The 21,493-nt window shown below is 36.3% G+C and overlaps 1 protein-coding gene across 3 annotated transcripts in view; it reads left to right on the top strand.

Moving 5' to 3' along the window:
* LOC120413783 (protein tramtrack, beta isoform) overlaps positions 1–21,493 on the top strand; it is a 43,842-nt gene that overhangs the window by 8,175 nt on the left and 14,174 nt on the right. The window contains exons 1-3 of one of the 3 annotated variants that reach the window (XM_052709584.1): positions 2,534–3,266; positions 14,485–14,733; positions 20,145–21,006. In XM_052709584.1, coding sequence (XP_052565544.1) covers positions 14,596–14,733; positions 20,145–21,006 — 1,000 coding nt within the window. In that variant the 5' untranslated portion in view covers positions 2,534–3,266; positions 14,485–14,595. Of the gene's footprint in view, positions 1–2,533; positions 3,267–14,484; positions 14,734–20,144; positions 21,007–21,493 lie in introns of those variants that run through there. The other 2 variants (XM_039574739.2, XM_039574731.2) reach the window with 2 other exon arrangements.

The following is a 21,493-nucleotide window of genomic DNA, read 5'->3' as shown; positions in this document are numbered from 1 at the left end:
AAAAACTATTGCCAAACTCAAGTTCGAATCCTGTTTCAAATATTCAATTATGTGACAAAATGGAATAGAATCATAATTCTAAGCTGGCCATTACGCTCTATTTTTATATTAGTTTTTCATCAACTTTACCTCTTTTTTTGTGAACAAAAATTAAAAGCGATCATTTGATCCATAAAAAAAAATATTTTGAAAATCTGTGAGAAAGACTCCAATATTCATAAAGATTTTAAAGGTCTTAAACAGCTTTTCCATACTCAATATATTGAAAAAGTGAAAATAACCTTAAATTTGAAGTAAGTTATTAAAGCAGAAATAAGTGAATTCAATTTGAAAATTGTACAAAATATTACAAAATTTATTCAAGAGTTAAAAAAGCTCAGAATTCCCGACTTTTCCCGACTTTTTGACATAAAATCATAAATTCCCGACTTTTTCCCGATTTTTGGCGGATTTTGACGAATTCCCGACTTTTTCCCGATTTCCCGACTTGAGTGGCCACCCTGCATAAACTATTGTTTTTCATAAACATATTTATGGGATTTAAAAAAAAAACCTGTTCAAAATAAACTCTAGACATGTTTATGGATAAGAAAATCTGAAAAATATATGTATTATATAATTAAACGAATATATTTTCTCCTTTTTTTTGGATTTTTTTTGTTATTTCCGATTGGTGTATCAGTTGACTGCACATGTCCAGGGTGGCCACTCAAGTCGGGAAATCGGGAAAGTCGGGAAAAAGTCGGGAATTCGCCAAAATCCGCCAAAAATCGGGAAAAAGTCGGGAATTTATGATTTTTTGTCAAAAAGTCGGGAAAAGTCGGGAATTCTGAGCATACTTGATTGAAAATTATTTTCAACTCTTGAATAATTTTGTAATATTTTGTAAAATTTTCAAATTGAATTCACTCATTTCTGCTTAAGTAACTTACTATAAATTGAGGGTTCTTTTCACTATTTCAATATATTTGAGTATAGAAAAGCTGTTAAAAGGCATTCAAAATCTTAATGAATATTGGAGTCTTTGACACAGATTTTCATAATATTTTTTATGAATCAAATGATCGCTTTAATTTTTGTTCATCAAACAAGAGGTAAAGTTAATGAAAAACTAATATAAAAATAGAGCATAATGGCCAGCTTAAAATTCTGATTCTATTTCATTTTGTCACATAATTGGATATTTGTTAACAGATTCCAACTTGAGTTTGGCAATGGGTTTTTTTTTGGTAAATATTTTTAATTGTTTAACTAAATTCATTTAGTAATTTAAAATATATTTTTTCCAAATGTTGCCCTTGAACTTTTTTATTGAGTATGGCTAAATTACCTACCATAGATAAAGCTTGATTTTCAGTTTTCGGAAAACCTAAAAATCGAATAAAATCCAAAATTGAAAAACTTTTTTTCGTTTTGGAAACGTAAAAAAAATTGAAATTGCAAAAAAAAATCCAAGAAATTTTTAGTTATTGCAAAATTGTTTAAAAAAATAGTTTCTTCAATTATGTTGCTTAAAATAAGTGGGAAAACATAAAATAATATATCAAACTTAATTTGCATTTAAAAAAAATGTTAAATACTGACCACTAGATAAATTAAAATTGATTAGAAAATTTAATATCAAAAATTCCAAAATTAAAATTAAATTTTATGAATTCCTTGAAATTTTTCTAATTCTTTGAATGAATAATAACAGCAATTATGTTTCAATTATTCTTTGGTTTAAAATGATGATGAAGTTTTGAAAAAACAGGAACGCTATTTTAAGTTCAGTTATCTTTAACTTTTTGTCATTTTCAGTTGAAACGAAGTATCAAAAACTATACGTTTGCCAATTTAAAAAAATAACATGGAAGTTATAAGTATTGTTGAACTTTCGATTATTTTTTCAAAGACTTATTGTTTGTGTTTCTACTCTGAATCATAATAACGAAATTCCATTTTTGAAGTGATTTTTTATTTATTGTTTAGTTTTTGTATTTACAAAAAATGCCTTTATTTGGATTTTCATTGAAGTCATTGTGATTTTTTTTCGCTGGTTAATATTGACTTTTCTTATAGAAAGTTTTTTGTTTGAAATCATTTTTTAAAAATGCCTATTATTTGAGCATTCTTCAAAAGTCTGGAAAAAGTCGGGAATTTGAAAATGGAATTTGAGTGGTCACCCTGAAATGTGTATTTTTCAGTTCAAATCGAAAAAGTAAAACAACAAATAAGTAAATTTTAAACATTTGTAAAACGAGATCACACTTCCTATCTTTTAAAAGGGTTCGAAACGTGCAATCGCAAGAAATAGATCGAAAAAGTCACTGAAAATTGTAAAACCGACAGAAAAGTAGATGGAAATCAAATACCGATAAAATATACAAAGTTTGTATTCAAAATTTGTGTGTCGACTAATTTGCTTAAATTATTCCATTTCAACCACACTCATTACCAAGATATTCCAGCTCGCTCAGGATCTTTCCACGCGTGCTGACTAAGCCGGGAATTCTACCCAAACTTATCGCGTTTCAGCGCGTTCTCCACACTCAAATCACTCGACCAATCAGTGTGATCCTGTCGATCGCAGCACCACTCTTGATCGCTCTCTAACAAAATTCTAACGCCGAGTCGACTCCGTCACGGCCTACTACATCAAACCCGTCCATTTCGTGATCAAACGATTACGAAAGAATCCTCCAGCGCTCCAAGTCGCCGTCGAGTTGGCAATTCCTGGAGAGAGCGAGCGGTTTACGGTTCTTCGGAACCCCCCCTTCTTCTTCTTTCGATGTTTGCTTTGCTGACGTAACCCCCGCTTCGAGAACGCTGCTACCGCTGAGAGTCGTCGCAGCGTTCTTCGCCGGTTCGCTCTCAACGAGAGTTCGATGTGTGGTAGTCGAGATCTGTTTTGGTTTCGATTCTGGTATTGGTGGGCACGTTCTTATGGGGCAAGTTGGTGGTGTTGGTGCGGATCCCCCGTCCTGGTTGGCAGCGAGATTCCTTGGGTCGAGTCAATTGCTGCGTTGGCCGTGCCGCGCACGGATCGTGTAGTCTCTCGGTCGACCAGGAATCGCGAAGAACGTCGCGGGAGGTGTAATGTGAGAGGGGGGGATGTTTCTTTAAATACACAGCACAGGAAGGTTCAAGTGGATATACCAGCGCGTTGAGTCTCGTTTAGTGTTGTGTCTCTCCATGTGTGTGGGATTGACTCGACGTCAAGGACAGTAAAAGGACATCGCGCGTTTCAGGATCGAGTGTCGCGCCGTAAGCCGGAAACCCGTCAAGTGAGTTTCGAGTTGGTTTTTTTTTTGCAGAATCGATTTGTGGGACGAGGACTCAGAAGGATATATCCAATTATGGGGACGAAAGCGGGAACAAAGAAGACGGCAAGAATTCCAAGGATATCCAGCGGACAGGACCGGCCGGGGATTAAAATTTACTGCCTTCTTCGTCGGTGCTGTGCCAATTTCGTCCTACACTTGTAAGGTTTGACTCGTCGAGGACCGGCGACGCCCATCTGCGATAAGGACTGTTTCATGATGAGTTCGCGCGGCTTCCGGAATCTGGCTTGGTTTCCACTGTTGCCGCTGTACAGAGTCAGACCGACCGACATCCATCAGCGATGAGAAACAGTTATGCAACTCACGGTGGGGTTGCGAGCCGCTCTTCCTAATTCCCAGTGTGATCGCGAGCACTCCGTGCTCCAAACACAGCCACGCGAGAAAGGATGGAAGCGATAGATATTGCGGCAGCTTCAGCTTGTCGGAGCTCGTGGAGGGAGTGGCGCAAGCGGACGGCAACAACAACTCTGGGAAAACAGAAGAAACAACACAAAATGAGATTATTATTTTCTCATGATTTTTCTCCCCCCTCTTTTGCTTCTTTTCTATGTGAACTCGACGCTGACTTCGACTCCCCGCGCTCAATCCTCAAACCCCCAGCAGATCTTGGCAAGATCGACTGGTAATTCCATCATTCCAGCGCACCAAAACAGGCCACCAATTTGTACCGTCTCGAACCAAGTCCTGCGCTTTGAAATTAATCCTTTTGTAACACGACTCCACCAGCGATTCGAGTCAAGGAGCGCGGCCACACCCCAGCAGCAGTGCGTGGTCGTCGGAATGTGTCACCCGTAAGCCACGTGGCCTAGCTGGATCCGACACAGCACTGTGTCAACCTACGGACCTGGTAATTACACGACGGATCCAAAATAGACGGCGGTCCCACGCGGAGGAAGGGTCGACCCTATGAGTACCGAGCGTGCAGCGAGGCTGAAAAGAAGAAGAGAGGAAAATGCTCGTAAAAAAAAGCGCAACAGTTAGCTTTTGGATCCGGAATTTGTTTTGTTTTGCCCTGGCGTTCTCATTCCTTTGGAGCTGGGTTTTTGTACGGTGGTGGTGGAGTTGGAAACGGGAGGGGCAGAGGGAGTTCATTCTTGTTTTGTTTATTGCTGTAACAATGGGCATTTTTTTTTTCCATGTAAATCAGCGTCCGCGAAGGGTTCCGGTTAATAACGTGGCTGGCGAAATATCTCGGCGATGGACGGTGCTCCTAGGACCTCTGAATTTTTTTTTTTTTTTTTTTTGAGTAAATCTACCCAAAGCTTCGACTGAACACAGTTTAGCGTGTAAAGCAATCGTGCTTTACCTCATTTTGATGAATCTTGGTGAGTGGATTTGACAGTTATCGCGAAAAAGTAAACAAAGGCAGGGTTGAACATCCGAGCATCGAAAGTGGAGAAAAACGCAGTGACAAAACTTTTCGGCACCCTCAGCAAACGTCAAATCAGTACAAACTTTACGCAACGGGACTCGAACTCGCGTCAGAGCCGACGCCTTCCACAAATTTGTGAGGGTCGCAAAGAATCACGAAACGCTCCGCCCGTGTTCTCATGGCCTGCTCTCCAGCAAATAGGAGGATGGGAGAGCGATGTTTTTCCACATTTTTATCGCCCTCTGTCTGTGTGAATCGACGATTTTGTTTAGTCGTCCTCTTACTGCCCCCGTAGCACGCTGTACTAACACGCCTAGAACGCCAAGTTGAAAACCCGACTGTTTTCACCGTAAGTTTGGGTGAATTCATGCTTTTCAACAAGGTGAGGTTATTTTTAAGGATAAGTTATACCAAAAACGGTCAAGTTACGGTAAAAACGTCAGCACTAGATCATGCAGCTTGGTCGTCTTTGGGTAAAGAGTACATAGAAAGCGATTCAGTACATAGCGGAGACGACGGTAAAGGTCTCCACGTTCACTTCCCAGCACGGCCTACTAGCGTTAGACGGGGCTGCTGGAAGCTCTCCAAACTACGTGGTGAAAGAGGACGGGACGTTTTTTTGTGCGATGATACTCGTTTTCGTTCCAGTCAGCAACTCGCAGCATCCAGGGGTTGTCAATACCAGGACGACCCGGAGGGGCGTAACCGTGCGCGGCACAGGAAACTCGACGCAAGGGGGAAAAATAAATATGGCGAACTCTTCACCAATACAGTCGCGCTATTCTAGGAATAGCCGCTGGATTCGCAGGATTGCGAGGAGAGGAATCTACCCGGCACTGCGCATGTACCGGTAATCCAGGCCTGCTACGAATCGCAGACCTGGGAAAAATCACAATGGAACATCGGCCCTAGACACGGCATATTTTCCCATCAACCGCGCGTCTCGCCCCTTTCGGATTTCCAGCAGTCGACCGTGGAAGCCAAAAACTGGGCAGGCTGTGCGATTGTGTCGTCGTCGTCGTCCCCCTCCCCATCCAAGTAGACGGGCCGCGGAGTTCAAATTGAATCCGAGAGGAATAGACCAGGGGCGGCGGCAAGGCATGCTTGGATGCGCAATTGCCGCGCGGCCTCTGCGCTCGTTTTTTACGACCGGACCCCGCGCGCACAGCTTCTTCCTGCCTTTTGTGTGTGCTGCTGGGTTCCCCTCCACGACCGGACGACCGGCACGAGAGGAAGCTGAGGATGTGTTGGTGTGCGCTAGCCAATATCCGCCATTAGGGCGAAAAATGATGGGTTGCAAACGGGATTGGCCTGGACGACTAGCGATCGCGGCGTGTGTCTGTCTGTGTGAGAAGCTAGGAATAATGGGGACGCGACTAGTCGCAGAACTAGGCGGGTTGGGAGCGGGGAACGCGCCGTAGAGTGGCAGCTATAATTAAATGTAGCATTTCCGGAAGTTGTTGGCTCATCGCGCGTCTCTGTCATTCTACGAAGCGATGCCACTGCGCGCACACACACACGCCGACTGTACGTGTGCTAGCGGACGTGAGCGTATCTCGCGGCCTGATCGTCGTCTTCCGCTCTGCGGCAGAGCGATGATGCTCTCTATTACGGATAGCTGTCCGGTTTGTGGAAATCTGGGATTTTGTTCAAGGAAGAACTTTGCCAACGAATCAAATTGCAGCCTGATATAAAACAGAAGGCCTGGCCATTTTGACAGTTCAACAACGCTCATCTATGGCAGATCGATCTGTTTAGAATAGAACACATCTACAAGCAGATCAACGCAGTCAACCTCGACGGCGCTGAACGCATGACAAACGCTGACTACAACACCCTGTACTGTCGCGATGCTATCGTGTCTCTTTTTGTACCCCGGAATGGTAGTCGTCGCGCTGTAGATTTCCTTCATTCGTCTTAGTTTTTCTTCTCGGCCACAGCACAGCACAGACTCAGCCAGCAGCGTACTCTGGATATTTAGGTCACGAACCGTACGGTCTTCATAGGACATCTTCGCTTCGTTTTCTGTGACTGACGCGTTCACGCATCGCTAACGGGCTTCGTGTTCAGACAAAGCAGCAAAAACAGGGACGTTCTGGACGTACAATCACGCGAATTGTTGTCAATTAAAATCTCCGTCAACCAGGAAACAGCTGTTTAACCGAGTCCGTCACTACACCCAAACGACGCGCGCTGGAGATCCGCTGACCTTGAAGCTGTCAACCTGCCGAACCCATCAATGTAAACGCAGCAGGCTGCGATGCAAAACTTGTTGCCACTCTTGACAGCGTTTTTATTCGCTGCCTCCTCCGCGATCCGCCGAAAAGAGAGGTTAGGAAGAGCGATAAGGTGTGCACACCTTCACACACACGAGAGCGGTTCATTAAAATAAAACGCTAAATTAATGACGTAATTTGAATGTGTGTGACGGAGAGTAGGCGTCGGCGAATGGAAGCTGCGTTGTGTGCTTGCACTACTACCAGCTAGATGGCGCCGCGCACACTACGATCGCTCGATACAGTTACATCATAGTGTGCGGCGGCGGCGTCGCGTCGATAAGCATTACAAGCGCTCGCTGTAATTTGTTTCTTATGGGAGTGTGTTTGTGTGGATTTATGTGAATGTTTGTGCCGTTGGATGGTGGGTGGTTTTCGATTGTTATTTGCTGAATGGATGCGAAAGAGCAAAACACGACTAACAAACAATACAGTCCAGACTCGGTTATCCGAAAGTTCGAAATTTCAAAGTTCACCGTAGGAACTGGGTCGTCCATACAATTCTAAATACAAATTTGACAGATGGCCGTACAAAAATTGTACCTAAGTATTGATAAATAATCCGTATATTGAGAAATTAACTTCTGATCGTTTTTCTGTCTTCGGGAAAGATGTACAGTCTAGACTCGATTATCCGAAGTTTCTATTTTCCGAAGTTTCGATAATCCGAAGTTTGATTATCCGAAGGTTTGTGTAGGACTTCGGATAATCAAATCATGAACAAAACATTTTTTTTTATTTTTCTTACTTTTAAAATCGAATTCGAGTTCTGCGACCCCAATTTATTCAGTCTTGACACTTGAATGGTTGATTGCTTTTTAAATAACCAACAAGCTTTGTTTTCAATATTTCTGGATTTTTTTTTAAGGTCCAATAAACCAAATTTCCAGTTTTTGCTTTTTGGGTGTTTTTGAAACCGCCTTGAGTATTAAAAAACACCCAAAAAGCAAAAACTGTAAATTTGGTTTATTGGATCTTTAAAAAAAACTCCAGATTTAATCACCGCCATTTTGGCCGCCATCTCGGATCTATCAAAAAATCCTGGTTTTATAAAACGAAGATTAATTTATCCGAAGTGATTTTTTTCCAAGGCCTTCGGATACTAACTTTGGAGTGTAAGTCGAAATTTGCGAAATTCTGCATTGGAAAACTGTGCAAACTGTCATAACTTTGGCTAGTGTTGCCAGATTTTCGATATATTCAGTCATTGGAAAAAAATATATCGAAAATTTGGCAACACTAGCCAAAGCTATGACAGTTTGCACAGTTTTCCAATGCAGAATTTCGCAAATTTCGACTTATACTACAAAGTTGGTAAGTTGCTATTTAAAAAACCTCTTGGATTAGTCATAAAATGTAATGCTCGGGCAACCCTGTTTTGGAATGTCGGCACTTAAAATGAAGTTATCCAACCTTTTAAAATTGCTTTCGGAAGCCTCTCTGACTGCACATTGTTGGTAATTCAAATTTCTTTAATTGATTTTGGATAAATGGCAACCCTGTCTTCTTGTGTTTTTATTTTAATTTTGAAAGCTAGATGTTTTAAGTTTTGAAAAAAAAAATTAGGACTGGTTCTTATTAGGGGGAGAGGGGGTAATATGCACCCCCGGGGCGAAATGCACCCCCTGCATTTCTCGGTATTTGGAAGAATTTTCCGGGGAAAAAATCATAGAAATTGTAAGCTTAACACTGCTAAACCATGCTGGAAAAATTTGAGCATCGTGGTTTAAAAACAGCTTAAGTTATTTGCAAAACTTTAAATTGTTGTGTTTTCATCTAATTTTCATTGAACATTCATTATGATTTTTGAACAATATAAAAAGCATTTATTGTTATTGTAAGTGTTGAGGCATATTTGTTTTGCCATAATCTTCATTATTCTGTAGATAGATGAGTCCAAAAACATCAAAAAATGCATTTTTAATTAAATTTTCTGCAAAAAGCGTGGTCGGGGCAAAATGCACCGCTGTGAAGCTCCTTTGTAAAAACAGCGGTGTCATCTAGTGGTGACTAGTGAAAACTGCTTTTACCCGGTGCATTTTGCCCCATGTTGTGGTGCATTTTGCCCCGTTGTTGTAGTGCATTTTGCCCCAATGTTGCGGTGCATATTGCCCCGCATGGTTGTTTGAAATGAATCAAAAATATTTTTAGAAATCTGCTATTTTTAAACAATTTTGAGGTTTTCAAAGACTTTTTTCACTTGGATGACGTTAAGTAATAGTTATTTATGAACATCTAACGAAATTCTTTCACAGAAATGCTGTTATGGATGAGAAATCACAGTTTTCCCTTAGGGGGTGCATATTACCCCCTGTCCCCCTACATATAAGCAGGGTTGTTACGGACGGCGCGGATAGCGCGGATTTGATGGCTAATTTTGCTCAGGCGCGGATTTCGCGCGGATGGCAATTTTGATAAATAAATTAATTGAGAGAGATAGAATTCCTTTCAAGTTATGAAGAAAAATATTATCAGGAATTACGATATTTTTTTTTCCTTTGAGTGCAAGAATTTCATAATTTTTATTAATAAAATTTTCTTCTGAAAATGTTTGATTGTATTTTCTTAGTACGAAACGTCGAAAAATGAAGATGAAGATTATGTAGAAATTATTTTTTATATGTTTCTTGTCATTTCTTAACATCTCCGGCTCTGAATATTTAATTTCTTTTGAGTTTTGAGTAAGATTTTTAATCTTATTTATTTTTAATTTTACACTGGATTTGTTCAATTTTTAATTTTGTAAATCAAATATTACAAACTTTTTCCGAAGATATAGACATTAGAATGTGTAACAAAAACTATTATTGGGGCTTGTTCTGGTGGGCGCTAAATATGAGCTTGATTGGACGTAACAGAAGCAGGCCTCAACTTTCGAATTTTGGAATGGAATTTAATCGCTAAATATATTTTTTTTTTTTTTGGAATTGGAATTTAATCGCTAAATATTTTTTTTTAAATTTTACCATTCTTGGCGAAAATAAAAAGAACAGAACATTCCAAATTCAAAACTTCAGAAATTCAAAAATTCGAAAAAAATGTTTTAATAGTTTTTATTACAAAAAATAAAATCAAAATACATATTAATTTTTTTTCGATACAAAATCTCATATCTAAAATAATTTTAGTATTCTTAAGCTTATAAATTCTTAAATTCTTAAATTCTTAAATTCTTAAATTCTTAAATTCTTAAATTCTTAAATTCTTAAATTCTTAAATTCTTAAATTCTTAAATTCTTAAATTCTTAAATTCTTAAATTCTTAAATTCTTAAATTCTTAAATTCTTAAATTCTTAAATTCTTAAATTCTTAAATTCTTAAATTCTTAAATTCTTAAATTCTTAAATTCTTAAATTCTTAAATTCTTAAATTCTTAAATTCTTAAATTCTTAAATTCTTAAATTCTTAAATTCTTAAATTCTTAAATTCTTAAATTCTTAAATTCTTAAATTCTTAAATTCTTAAATTCTTAAATTCTTAAATTCTTAAATTCTTAAATTCTTAAATTCTTAAATTCTTAAATTCTTAAATTCTTAAATTCTTAAATTCTTAAATTCTTAAATTCTTAAATTCTTAAATTCTTAAATTCTTAAATTCTTAAATTCTTAAATTCTTAAATTCTTAAATTCTTAAATTCTTAAATTCTTAAATTCTTAAATTCTTAAATTCTTAAATTCTTAAATTCTTAAATTCTTAAATTCTTAAATTCTTAAATTCTTAAATTCTTAAATTCTTAAATTCTTAAATTCTTAAATTCTTAAATTCTTAAATTCTTAAATTCTTAAATTCTTAAATTCTTAAATTCTTAAATTCTTAAATTCTTAAATTCTTAAATTCTTAAATTCTTAAATTCTTAAATTCTTAAATTCTTAAATTCTTAAATTCTTAAATTCTTAAATTCTTAAATTCTTAAATTCTTAAATTCTTAAATTCTTAAATTCTTAAATTCTTAAATTCTTAAATTCTTAAATTCTTAAATTCTTAAATTCTTAAATTCTTAAATTCTTAAATTCTTAAATTCTTAAATTCTTAAATTCTTAAATTCTTAAATTCTTAAATTCTTAAATTCTTAAATTCTTAAATTCTTAAATTCTTAAATTCTTAAATTCTTAAATTCTTAAATTCTTAAATTCTTAAATTCTTAAATTCTTAAATTCTTAAATTCTTAAATTCTTAAATTCTTAAATTCTTAAATTCTTAAATTCTTAAATTCTTAAATTCTTAAATTCTTAAATTCTTAAATTCTTAAATTCTTAAATTCTTAAATTCTTAAATTCTTAAATTCTTAAATTCTTAAATTCTTAAATTCTTAAATTCTTAAATTCTTAAATTCTTAAATTCTTAAATTCTTAAATTCTTAAATTCTTAAATTCTTAAATTCTTAAATTCTTAAATTCTTAAATTCTTAAATTCTTAAATTCTTAAATTCTTAAATTCTTAAATTCTTAAATTCTTAAATTCTTAAATTCTTAAATTCTTAAATTCTTAAATTCTTAAATTCTTAAATTCTTAAATTCTTAAATTCTTAAATTCTTAAATTCTTAAATTCTTAAATTCTTAAATTCTTAAATTCTTAAATTCTTAAATTCTTAAATTCTTAAATTCTTAAATTCTTAAATTCTTAAATTCTTAAATTCTTAAATTCTTAAATTCTTAAATTCTTAAATTCTTAAATTCTTAAATTCTTAAATTCTTAAATTCTTAAATTCTTAAATTCTTAAATTCTTAAATTCTTAAATTCTTAAATTCTTAAATTCTTAAATTCTTAAATTCTTAAATTCTTAAATTCTTAAATTCTTAAATTCTTAAATTCTTAAATTCTTAAATTCTTAAATTCTTAAATTCTTAAATTCTTAAATTCTTAAATTCTTAAATTCTTAAATTCTTAAATTCTTAAATTCTTAAATTCTTAAATTCTTAAATTCTTAAATTCTTAAATTCTTAAATTCTTAAATTCTTAAATTCTTAAATTCTTAAATTCTTAAATTCTTAAATTCTTAAATTCTTAAATTCTTAAATTCTTAAATTCTTAAATTCTTAAATTCTTAAATTCTTAAATTCTTAAATTCTTAAATTCTTAAATTCTTAAATTCTTAAATTCTTAAATTCTTAAATTCTTAAATTCTTAAATTCTTAAATTCTTAAATTCTTAAATTCTTAAATTCTTAAATTCTTAAATTCTTAAATTCTTAAATTCTTAAATTCTTAAATTCTTAAATTCTTAAATTCTTAAATTCTTAAATTCTTAAATTCTTAAATTCTTAAATTCTTAAATTCTTAAATTCTTAAATTCTTAAATTCTTAAATTCTTAAATTCTTAAATTCTTAAATTCTTAAATTCTTAAATTCTTAAATTCTTAAATTCTTAAATTCTTAAATTCTTAAATTTTTAAATTCTTAAATTCTTAAATTCTTAAATTCTTTAATTCTTAAATTCTTTAATTCTTTAATTCTTTAATTCTTTAATTCTTTAATTCTTTAATTCTTTAATTCTTAAATTCTTAAGTTCTTAAATTCTTAAATTCTTAAATTCTTAAATTTTTAAATTCTTAAATTCTTAAATGTTTTTAAATTCATAGTTCAAACATTTTTAAATTCTTGAATATCACCATTTTCGAACTCCTATTTTATGTAAGAGATTTTGAAATTATGAGAAGACATTATTTTAAATATCGGAAATTAAATTGTTTTCGGAGTGAAATTTTTGCGAGGATTTTGGGTTACAAACTGTATAAGAATTCTTAGATTTTGAAAATTTAGTTTCGAAATTTAAAATTTTATCGTATTATAATTTTAGATTTTGATTTCATTTTTGAGGTTATATTTTTGAAGTTAAATTTTAGGTTTTTAATATTGTATTTTCTATTTTGAAGATTTTTTTTCATGACCCTTGCCTTGACCGTCTCTTGAGGAATTTTTTTAAATGGAGATATTGCTTTCATTCTTTTGGAGCCTTTAAACATTTAACGAGTGTTTTTAATCAAATACTTTCTGAATTAGTTTTTCTTCATTAAAAAATAAAATTTCTTAAATGTTGGTTGCGATATTTTTTTATATGGTGTGGATTTCGCGCGGTTTCGGATTTTAGGTCGGCGTGGATTTGGCGCGGATTTTTTTTCGACTCTCCCGTAACAACCCTGAAGTACATGCTTATTGGAAAGACATTTTGAAAACCTGGGAACACTGCCAGAAGATTACGATATTATTTCGTTTGGTCTTTTAAAAGTTAGAAATGTAACATTTAATTGTTTAATTTTTGATATTTTTTGTTGTATTCAAATTTTGATACTGCTTATAAGTTTTCAATATTTCTAGACGGCAAGTTGAAAGCATATGAAATTAATTATTGTTGCTTAATCCTAAGAAATACCCTGTTCAAAAGTGAGATTTGATTGTTTGATGTACTGAACTCGACGCAATTTCGCACTGCTCCTGTGTACTTAAATTTCGCAATACCACTTTGTGCTTGAATTGTTCTCCGAAGGGTTTTCCCCTGCTGCCCTGTTACTACTACATGAACTATAGTAATTATTATTTATGAGGGAGGGTTTTTCTCCTTGTACTTTTTTTTCTCTCCTTCTCTCTCTGTTTTAAGTGGATGTACGGCATTTTTGTGATTTTTTTTTCTTCTTTCGACCTCACAATTGAATAGGATGAGATCGTGTAGGATGATGGGAACTCGACACTCGGAGGATTGCGAAACCAAAGGGGGAAACACGGAATTAAAATTAGATTTCCTACCAGTGGAAGTAGTCTTGTTGGAAACGTTTTGAAATCCTGTTGGCATTCCTTCGAATAAGAATTCATAGACAAACAGAAGTTGAGATGTTGGTTTTTCGAACGTTCAATCGCTCAAAGTTCCAATAATGATCCAATCACCAAAGTCGAAAAAAAGAGTCGTAAAACCAAACAAACAAACCAAGAAGTGAAGCAACGCACATAGACCACACCAAAACGGCCCTATGTTTACCCATCAAAAAGAAGACTCCGCGACCATCCGAAAATCATTTATCACCTCACCTCTTTTTTTCGGAGGTTTTTCGGACATTTGTCATCCCCCAAGAGCCAAAAACCGGCTTTCGGCTTAGCTTCCAATGTTTGCGTTTGCTCTTCAAGCGGATTTCGTCATTTCGAAGATCTTCGAATTGCGCGCGCTCCTGGAGACGTTGCGCTCAAGGTTGCGCGGTATAGCATTCCGATTTTTGAGTCCTTTTAAGATTTGCTCCGGAGGTTGTTGCTTGAATATTCAACACTCTTAAGGTATAGCTGCGACGGAGTATCTACAGCGCGCGCTGCCAGATAACAAGTGGGTGTATTCTAGCGCGCTTGTTGGTTTTGGTCGTACGCCCCGGGACTGGTTTCGAAGGGAATTGTGTATCGCCAGCTAGAGGAGAGATATTCTCTCTATGTGAGTGTGTAGCTCGTGGGAGGATTCCCACTTTGGGACGCGACTCGAAATTGCGCAACAAAACACTAATCGATCGTTTTTTCTCCCCTTCTTCTTCTTCCACAGAACCACGAGTAGCAGAACAAACTCCAAGACAGACGCGTAGCCCTCCAAGGACGGGGCCCACCTTTGTTCCAACAACTTGACGTAACGTAACACACACACACAACGGTAACCATGTCGTCCCAAAGATTCTGCCTCCGGTGGAACAACCACCAGACCAACATGCTGTCCGTGTTCGACCAGCTGCTGCACGCGGAAACCTTCACCGACGTGACGCTGGCCATCGAGGGACAGTACCTGAAGGCACACAAGGTTAGTCAATGCGTTATCACTCAGTGTCTGTCACATGATGTCCCTCCTCGAAGCCGAAAATCAATTCTTCCTCTGATAACGCGCACTGAGCACTTACACCCGCTGATAACAGGACCACGATGGGCACCAAAAAAGGACTCCCAAACCACACGGGGTTGAACTCAGTGTGGAATGTGATGCTTGTGGTCTTATCAGCGCCAGACCACTCACAAGGGTGAGCTATCTCGTCCTGATAAGGGTGTCGGGCTCAGCAGGACTAGAGAGAGAGAGAGAGTCCGGTCGTATCAGTGGTGTGTGTTTGCGGTGTCGCGTTTATCGATACGAGGACTAGCTTTCTTGTTTGTTTTGGCTGGGTGGGTTCGTTCCTGAAGGCTGGCATGATTTGAGAAATGAGATTCATTTGGTTGAAGTGGAAGATAAATTCATTATTTCGTCTGAAGAATTACAGTTGAATTTCGACGAATCTAATTCATTGTAATGTTGAATAATCACGACGATTTGTTGAGTTTTTTTTTCAATATGGTTAAACAACTTCATTGTTTGAAAAAAACTTTATACCAGCAAGACTTTTTATGTTTTTGTCATTCTGGTCATGTTAACGACATAACATCACAACTGATTGTTTTGTCATTTTGGTCATGTTAATGACATAACATCACGACTAATTTGAATACCAAATGATTTCATTTTATAATTAAGAAAACATTTTATTGTTAAAAGATCAATATCAAGTTTCACGAATTTTTGATTTTTTAAATAAAAATTTGACGCTTCTGGAGTTTTTTTGAAAAGGTCCAATAAACCAAATTTCCTTTTTTTGCTTTTTGGGTGTTTTTGAAACCGCCTTGAGTCAGGGGTATTAAAAAACACCCAAAAGGCAAAAATTGAAAAATTGGTTTATTGGACCTTTAAAAAAAACCCTCCAGACTTGAAAAACTCTTTTTCAGGGTGGTCACTTAGGTCGGAAAATTATGTAGTTGGGAATTTGTGAAATTCTCCAAACGTTTGGAATACAATTCTCTTGTACTGAAACATTATTTTTATTTTATACAATTATCACCAAATTACACTCAGTTCGTCAGTAAAAATTTACTTAAATTTGTGGATTATTTGATATATTTCAACTTTTTTAGAATAACAAGACATGGATTTTGCACAAATTATTGTTATTTTTATGAAGCAAACAATTTGAATTTATTTTTGATTTAACTCAGAAATAATACAAAATTTCAATATTCGTTTATTTGATATTAAATTAAGCATTCCGTTCTTCTTATCTTTCTGAAACGAAATTTCAAGATTTTTTTTATTTAAATAATACTTTGTTATTTTTTAACCAAATGTGTCTAGTGTTTGATATTTTCTTTTTTAATAGATCGAAAAAAAGTCTGGATTTGAACATTAAATTCAAGTCGTCACCCTGTCTTTCCTACAATTTACATTATTCAGGGTGGCCACTCAAGTCGGAAAATCGGTAAAGAGAATTTGTGATTTTTTTTTGACAGAAATTTGGGAATTTTAAGCTTAAAATTATTTTCTAACTCTTGAACAGTTTTTTTTTTATTATTTTGTTCAATTCCAAACTAGTTCCACTCTATTCGTTTTTAGCATAAATTTTTGATTTCTTAAAAGTGGATCAATAACTATATATAAAGCCTAATTTTCAATTCGGAAAGAATTTAAATATTAAATTAAATCCAAACTCTCGTTTTGAATAACAAATGGAAATTTGTTTACGTGTTGAAAATATGAAAAAATATTAAAATTACATAAATTAAAAATACAAGGTATTTTTTCAGACTGAATTTTTGCCTTCCTCACTGAGGTAAGGCTATAATCCTGCTCTAAAAATGAACTTTTTATTAAAAGCTCGAAGACCCACCTTCATATATACATATCGACTCAGAATCGAAAACTGAACAAATGTCTGTGTGTGTGTGTGTATGTGTGTGTGTGTATGTGTGTGTGTGTGTGTATGTATGTATGTGTTCAAAAATCTTGCCAAGTTTTCTCAGCACTGGCTGAACCGATTTTGATCGAACCAGTTGCATTCGACTTGGTTTAGGGTCCCATACATCGCTATTGAATTGTTTGAAGTTTCGATAAGTAGTTCAAAAGTTATGTATAAAAATGTGTTTTCACATATATCCGGATCTCAATTATATGCATGTAAACGATGTCCAGATCCACCATCCAACCCATCGTTGGTTAGGTAATCAAAAGACCTTTCCAACAAGTCCACAACATCGAAGATCTGGCAACCCTGTCTCGAGTAATGACCACTTAAGTGATATTTATGTACTTTTTTAAGCCGGATCTCACTTAAATGCATGTAAACGATGTCCGGATCCATCATTCGACCCATCATTGGTTAGGTAATCAAAAGACCTTTCCAACGAGTCCACATAATTGAAGATCTGGCAACCCTGTCTCGAGTTATGACCACTTAAGTGATATTTAAGTACTTTTTTGAAGCCGGATCTCACTTAAATGCATATAAACGATGTCCGGATCCATCATCCAACCCATCGTTGGTTAGGTAATCAAAAGACCTTTCCAACAAGTCCACAACATCGAAGATCTGGCAACCCTGTCTCGAGTTATGACCACTTAAGTGATATTTATGTACTTTTTTGAAGCCGGATCTCACTTAAATGTATGTAAACGATGTCCGGAACCATCATCCGACTCATCGTTGATTAGGTAATCAAGAGACCTTTCCAACGAGTCCACATAATTGAAGATCTGGCAACCCTGTCTCGAGTTATGACCACTTAAGTGATATGTATGTACTTTTTTGAAGCCGGATCTCACTTAAATGTATGTAAACGATGTCCGGAACCATCATCCGACTCATCGTTGGTTAGGTAATCAAGAGACCTTTCCAACGAGTCCACATAATTGAAGATCTGGCAACCCTGTCTCGAGTTATGACCACTTAAGTGATATTTCAGTACTTTTTTGAAGCCGGATCTCACTTAAATGCATGTAAACGATGTCCGGATCCATCATCCGACCTATCGTTGGTTAGGTAATCAAGAGACCTTTCCAACGAGTCCACATAATTGAAGATCTGGCAACCCTGTCTCGAGTTATGACCACTTAAGTGTTATTTATGTACTTTTTTGAAGCCGGATCTCACTTAAATGCATGTAAACGATGTCCGGATCCATCATCCGACCCATCGTTGGTTAGATAATCGAGAGACCTTTCCAACGAGTTCACAACATCGAAGATCTGGCAACCCTGTCTCGAGTTATGACCACTTAAGTGATATTTATGTACTTTTTTGAAGCCGGATCTCACTTAAATGTATGTAAACGATGTCCGGAACCATCATCCGACTCATCGTTGGTTAGGTAATCAAAAGACCTTTCCAACGAGTCCACAACATCGAAGATCTGGCAACCCTGTCTCGAGTTATGACCACTTAAGTGATATTTAAGTACTTTTTGGAAGCCGGATCTCACTTAAATGCATATAAACGACGTCCGGATCCATCATCCAACCCATCGTTGGTTAGGTAATCAAAAGACCTTTCCAACAAGTCCACAACATCGAAGATCTGGCAACCCTGTCTCGAGTTATGACCACTTAAGTGATTATGTATGTACTTTTTTGACGCCGGATCTCACTTAAATGTATGTAAACGATGTCCGGAACCATCATCCAACTCATCGTTGATTAGGTAATCAAGAGACCTTTCCAACGAGTCCACAATATCGAAGATCTGGCAACCCTGTCTCGAGTTATGACCACTTAAGTGATATTTATGTACTTTTTTGAAGCCGGATCTTACTTAAATGTATGTAAACGATGTCCGGATCCATCATCTTACCCATTATTGGTTAGGTAATCGAGAGACTATTCCAACGAGTCCACATAATTGAAGATCTGGCAACCCTGTCTCGAGTTATATCTGTGTACTTATTTTTCTGGACCTAAAAAAAATAGCTGAAATATGTGTCCAAACCACTCATATTACCCATTGTTGGTAACAAGTGAGGAAGGCATCAACCACATAGGTGGATTAAGTTAGTTTTTATTTAAATTCTGACAACTCGATAAATAAATATTGATCCAATAAATTAAAAATCAAAGTTTGAAAGGGAACTTGGTTATATACAAATTCCTAGATATTTTGACATTCTTCGAAATAATAGAAAGTGTAATGATGTTTTGTTTTTTTTTTTAAATCAAATAATAAAACACTTTTTTTCAGTTAAACCTAGAATTTTTTTCTAATAAACATTTAAATTATATGTTCTGTTGAGCTCTCAGTTATTTGTGAAGACTGATTGCTTGTTTTAGGCGTTTTTTTTGTTCAAGAAATTGATACTGATTTTTTTATAAACAGTTTTTGATTTGAAATCATTTTCAAGGTAAGAAATGCCTATAATTTGAGGTACTGTAAAAGTCGAGAATTTGAGATTGATATTTGAGAGTGGTCACCCTGAATGTTACCTATAAAATCATAACCATCAAGTATTAAAAAGAAGGACATTTTCTGATTTTTCAGATGATTTTGTTAGGTGAAAAAAGAACTTGTAGTCCAAATTGGATAATTTTTTTATATTTCCAAATCTTATTATGTTATTATCCACTTTAATTATGCTGGATAAATTTTAAAGTTATGCCTTTATTATTTAAGTATCGAAAAAATAAATAAAAAAAATTCACCAAAATTTGTTTTTTTTTTTTTTTGTAATGAAATTTGGACATTTACTTAAACAGCTATTAGACTATGACAACACACACAAACAGCCTCGCACTTTTTGACAGTTTGGCAGTTTGACTACTTTGTATGTTTACCTGCATTTATTTGCAGAAACGTCAGGCTGTATACATTTTTAATTGTTTGCAAGTTTGGCAACCTGTCAAACACGAAAGAGTGCCCGTTTGTTTGTTTGTTTGTTTGTCAATGTCTAATACCTGCTTTAATGTTATTAGACAGTCCTGATATTTTTTTTTTAAATTTAGTGCAGATGTTGCAAAAAAGCTTCAATTGACATAAAGAACTGACCAATCGAAAAATTTCATACAATTGTCTTGCTCGAATATGACCTTCAACATATTTCTGAAGAAATTTGGAAATGTCAAACCCAAGATGGCGGACAAAATGGCGAAATATTGAGAAAATGCATTTGTTAATGTAACATGCAATCCACCACACAAATTTTACTGAAATGGAGTCGCAAAATCTAAAGTTTGTTCAATTATTTTAAGGCCGTTGCAAATATTTTTTTGAAGTTTATGTTATTTATTGTGCAATCTATTTTAAATAGGTTTGCCTAAATTTTGCAATGCTCTATTACTGGGGATAAACTTGAGTAGTACTAAATAACTTGAGAATTTTCTTAACAACAAAACTAAGATATCAAACTAATTCTTCGTTTAATATCTCATTCCAGATGGTCCTCTCGGCCTGCAGTCCGTACTTCCAGCAGATCTTCGTCAACCACCCGGAGAAGCACCCGATCGTGATCCTGAAGGACGTCCCGTTCAAGGACATGAAGTGCCTGCTCGACTTTATGTACCGCGGCGAGGTGTCCGTCGACCAGGACCGGCTAGCGGCGTTCCTCCGGGTAGCGGAAAGCCTCCGGATAAAGGGCCTCACCGAGGTCAACGACGACAAGCCCCCCCTCCCGACGGCATCGCTTACCAGCAGCGGAGTCACGGCGACGAGCGGTCAGAACGCCGGTGCGACGGCACCATCCACACCTACGCAGCAACAGTTGCAGCAGCAGCTGGCGGCCGCCGCCAGCCGGAACACCCAACTGGCCTCGCTGCAGCAGCAGCCGAAGCAAAAGTCGAACGGGGGTGGCCAGAGCATGCTGCTGACGAATCCGCTGCTGGGGTCGGCGCTGTCCCAGCAGAAGCGCAAACGCGGCAGGCCGCGGAAACTGTCCGGCAGTGACAACGGGGACGGGGAGTACGACGGGTACGAGAGTGACACGCAGGGTTCGCCGGATCTAATGGAGGTGAAGCTGGCCGCTGATGGTATGTCGAACTCGGGGGATGAGAACGTGATTAGCCGATCGGCGATTGGCGGCGAGGACGACGCGGAAGACTCGATGGACACGACGACCGGAAGTCCGCCTGCGGCGGTCAACAACAACGTCAGCAGCATCAACAAGAACGCCAACAGCAGCAGCAGTCCCGCCCCTTCCGGTCCAGCGGCCAACGCGACGACCAACAACACCAACGCCACGAACAACAGCCACAATGCCAAGAGTTCGGCCAGTAGTCTGAGGAACGAAAACAGCATGTCAGGTATGTTGCGTTCCTTTTTTTTTCTTGCTGGTTTCGTTTGGGGTCTATCTCTCGTATTCACACACGCTCCATGACCTCCCCAAGCCCCCCCATGTAAATTCAACCTCTGTCTGGTTCATCATAATGATCACCCCACCAACCAACGACAGCAACAACGTTCTCATGTCCATACACTTTCATTTCTGTGAACGCAGGGAAAAAAGAACCACCGTTACTCGATTGTAATCTGCGCTACTCTGGAGAATAGGAACAAAAAAAAACAGACTAGAATTTCCCCACTCATTAAGCTCTCTCTAACACCCCATCACACCATCATCAGTTCGTTCTCTCCCTAACTTTTTTTTTTTGTTGCTCGTTGTTGTTTTATCTCTACGTTCCTGTACATATAATATTATAATGTATTCTCCTATTGTTGTGATCCTCCCTCCCCAACCAAAAGCAAATCTGTCCCAACTAATCACAGCTCAAAAAAAAGCAGTTAGCATTT

This window comes from Culex pipiens, chromosome 3 (genome assembly GCF_016801865.2).
Source record: "Culex pipiens pallens isolate TS chromosome 3, TS_CPP_V2, whole genome shotgun sequence".
Classification (NCBI taxonomy): Eukaryota; Metazoa; Arthropoda; class Insecta; order Diptera; family Culicidae; genus Culex; species Culex pipiens.
The sequence above is the reverse complement of the archived record's forward strand: the minus strand, read 5'-3'. Positions and strand labels throughout refer to the sequence as shown.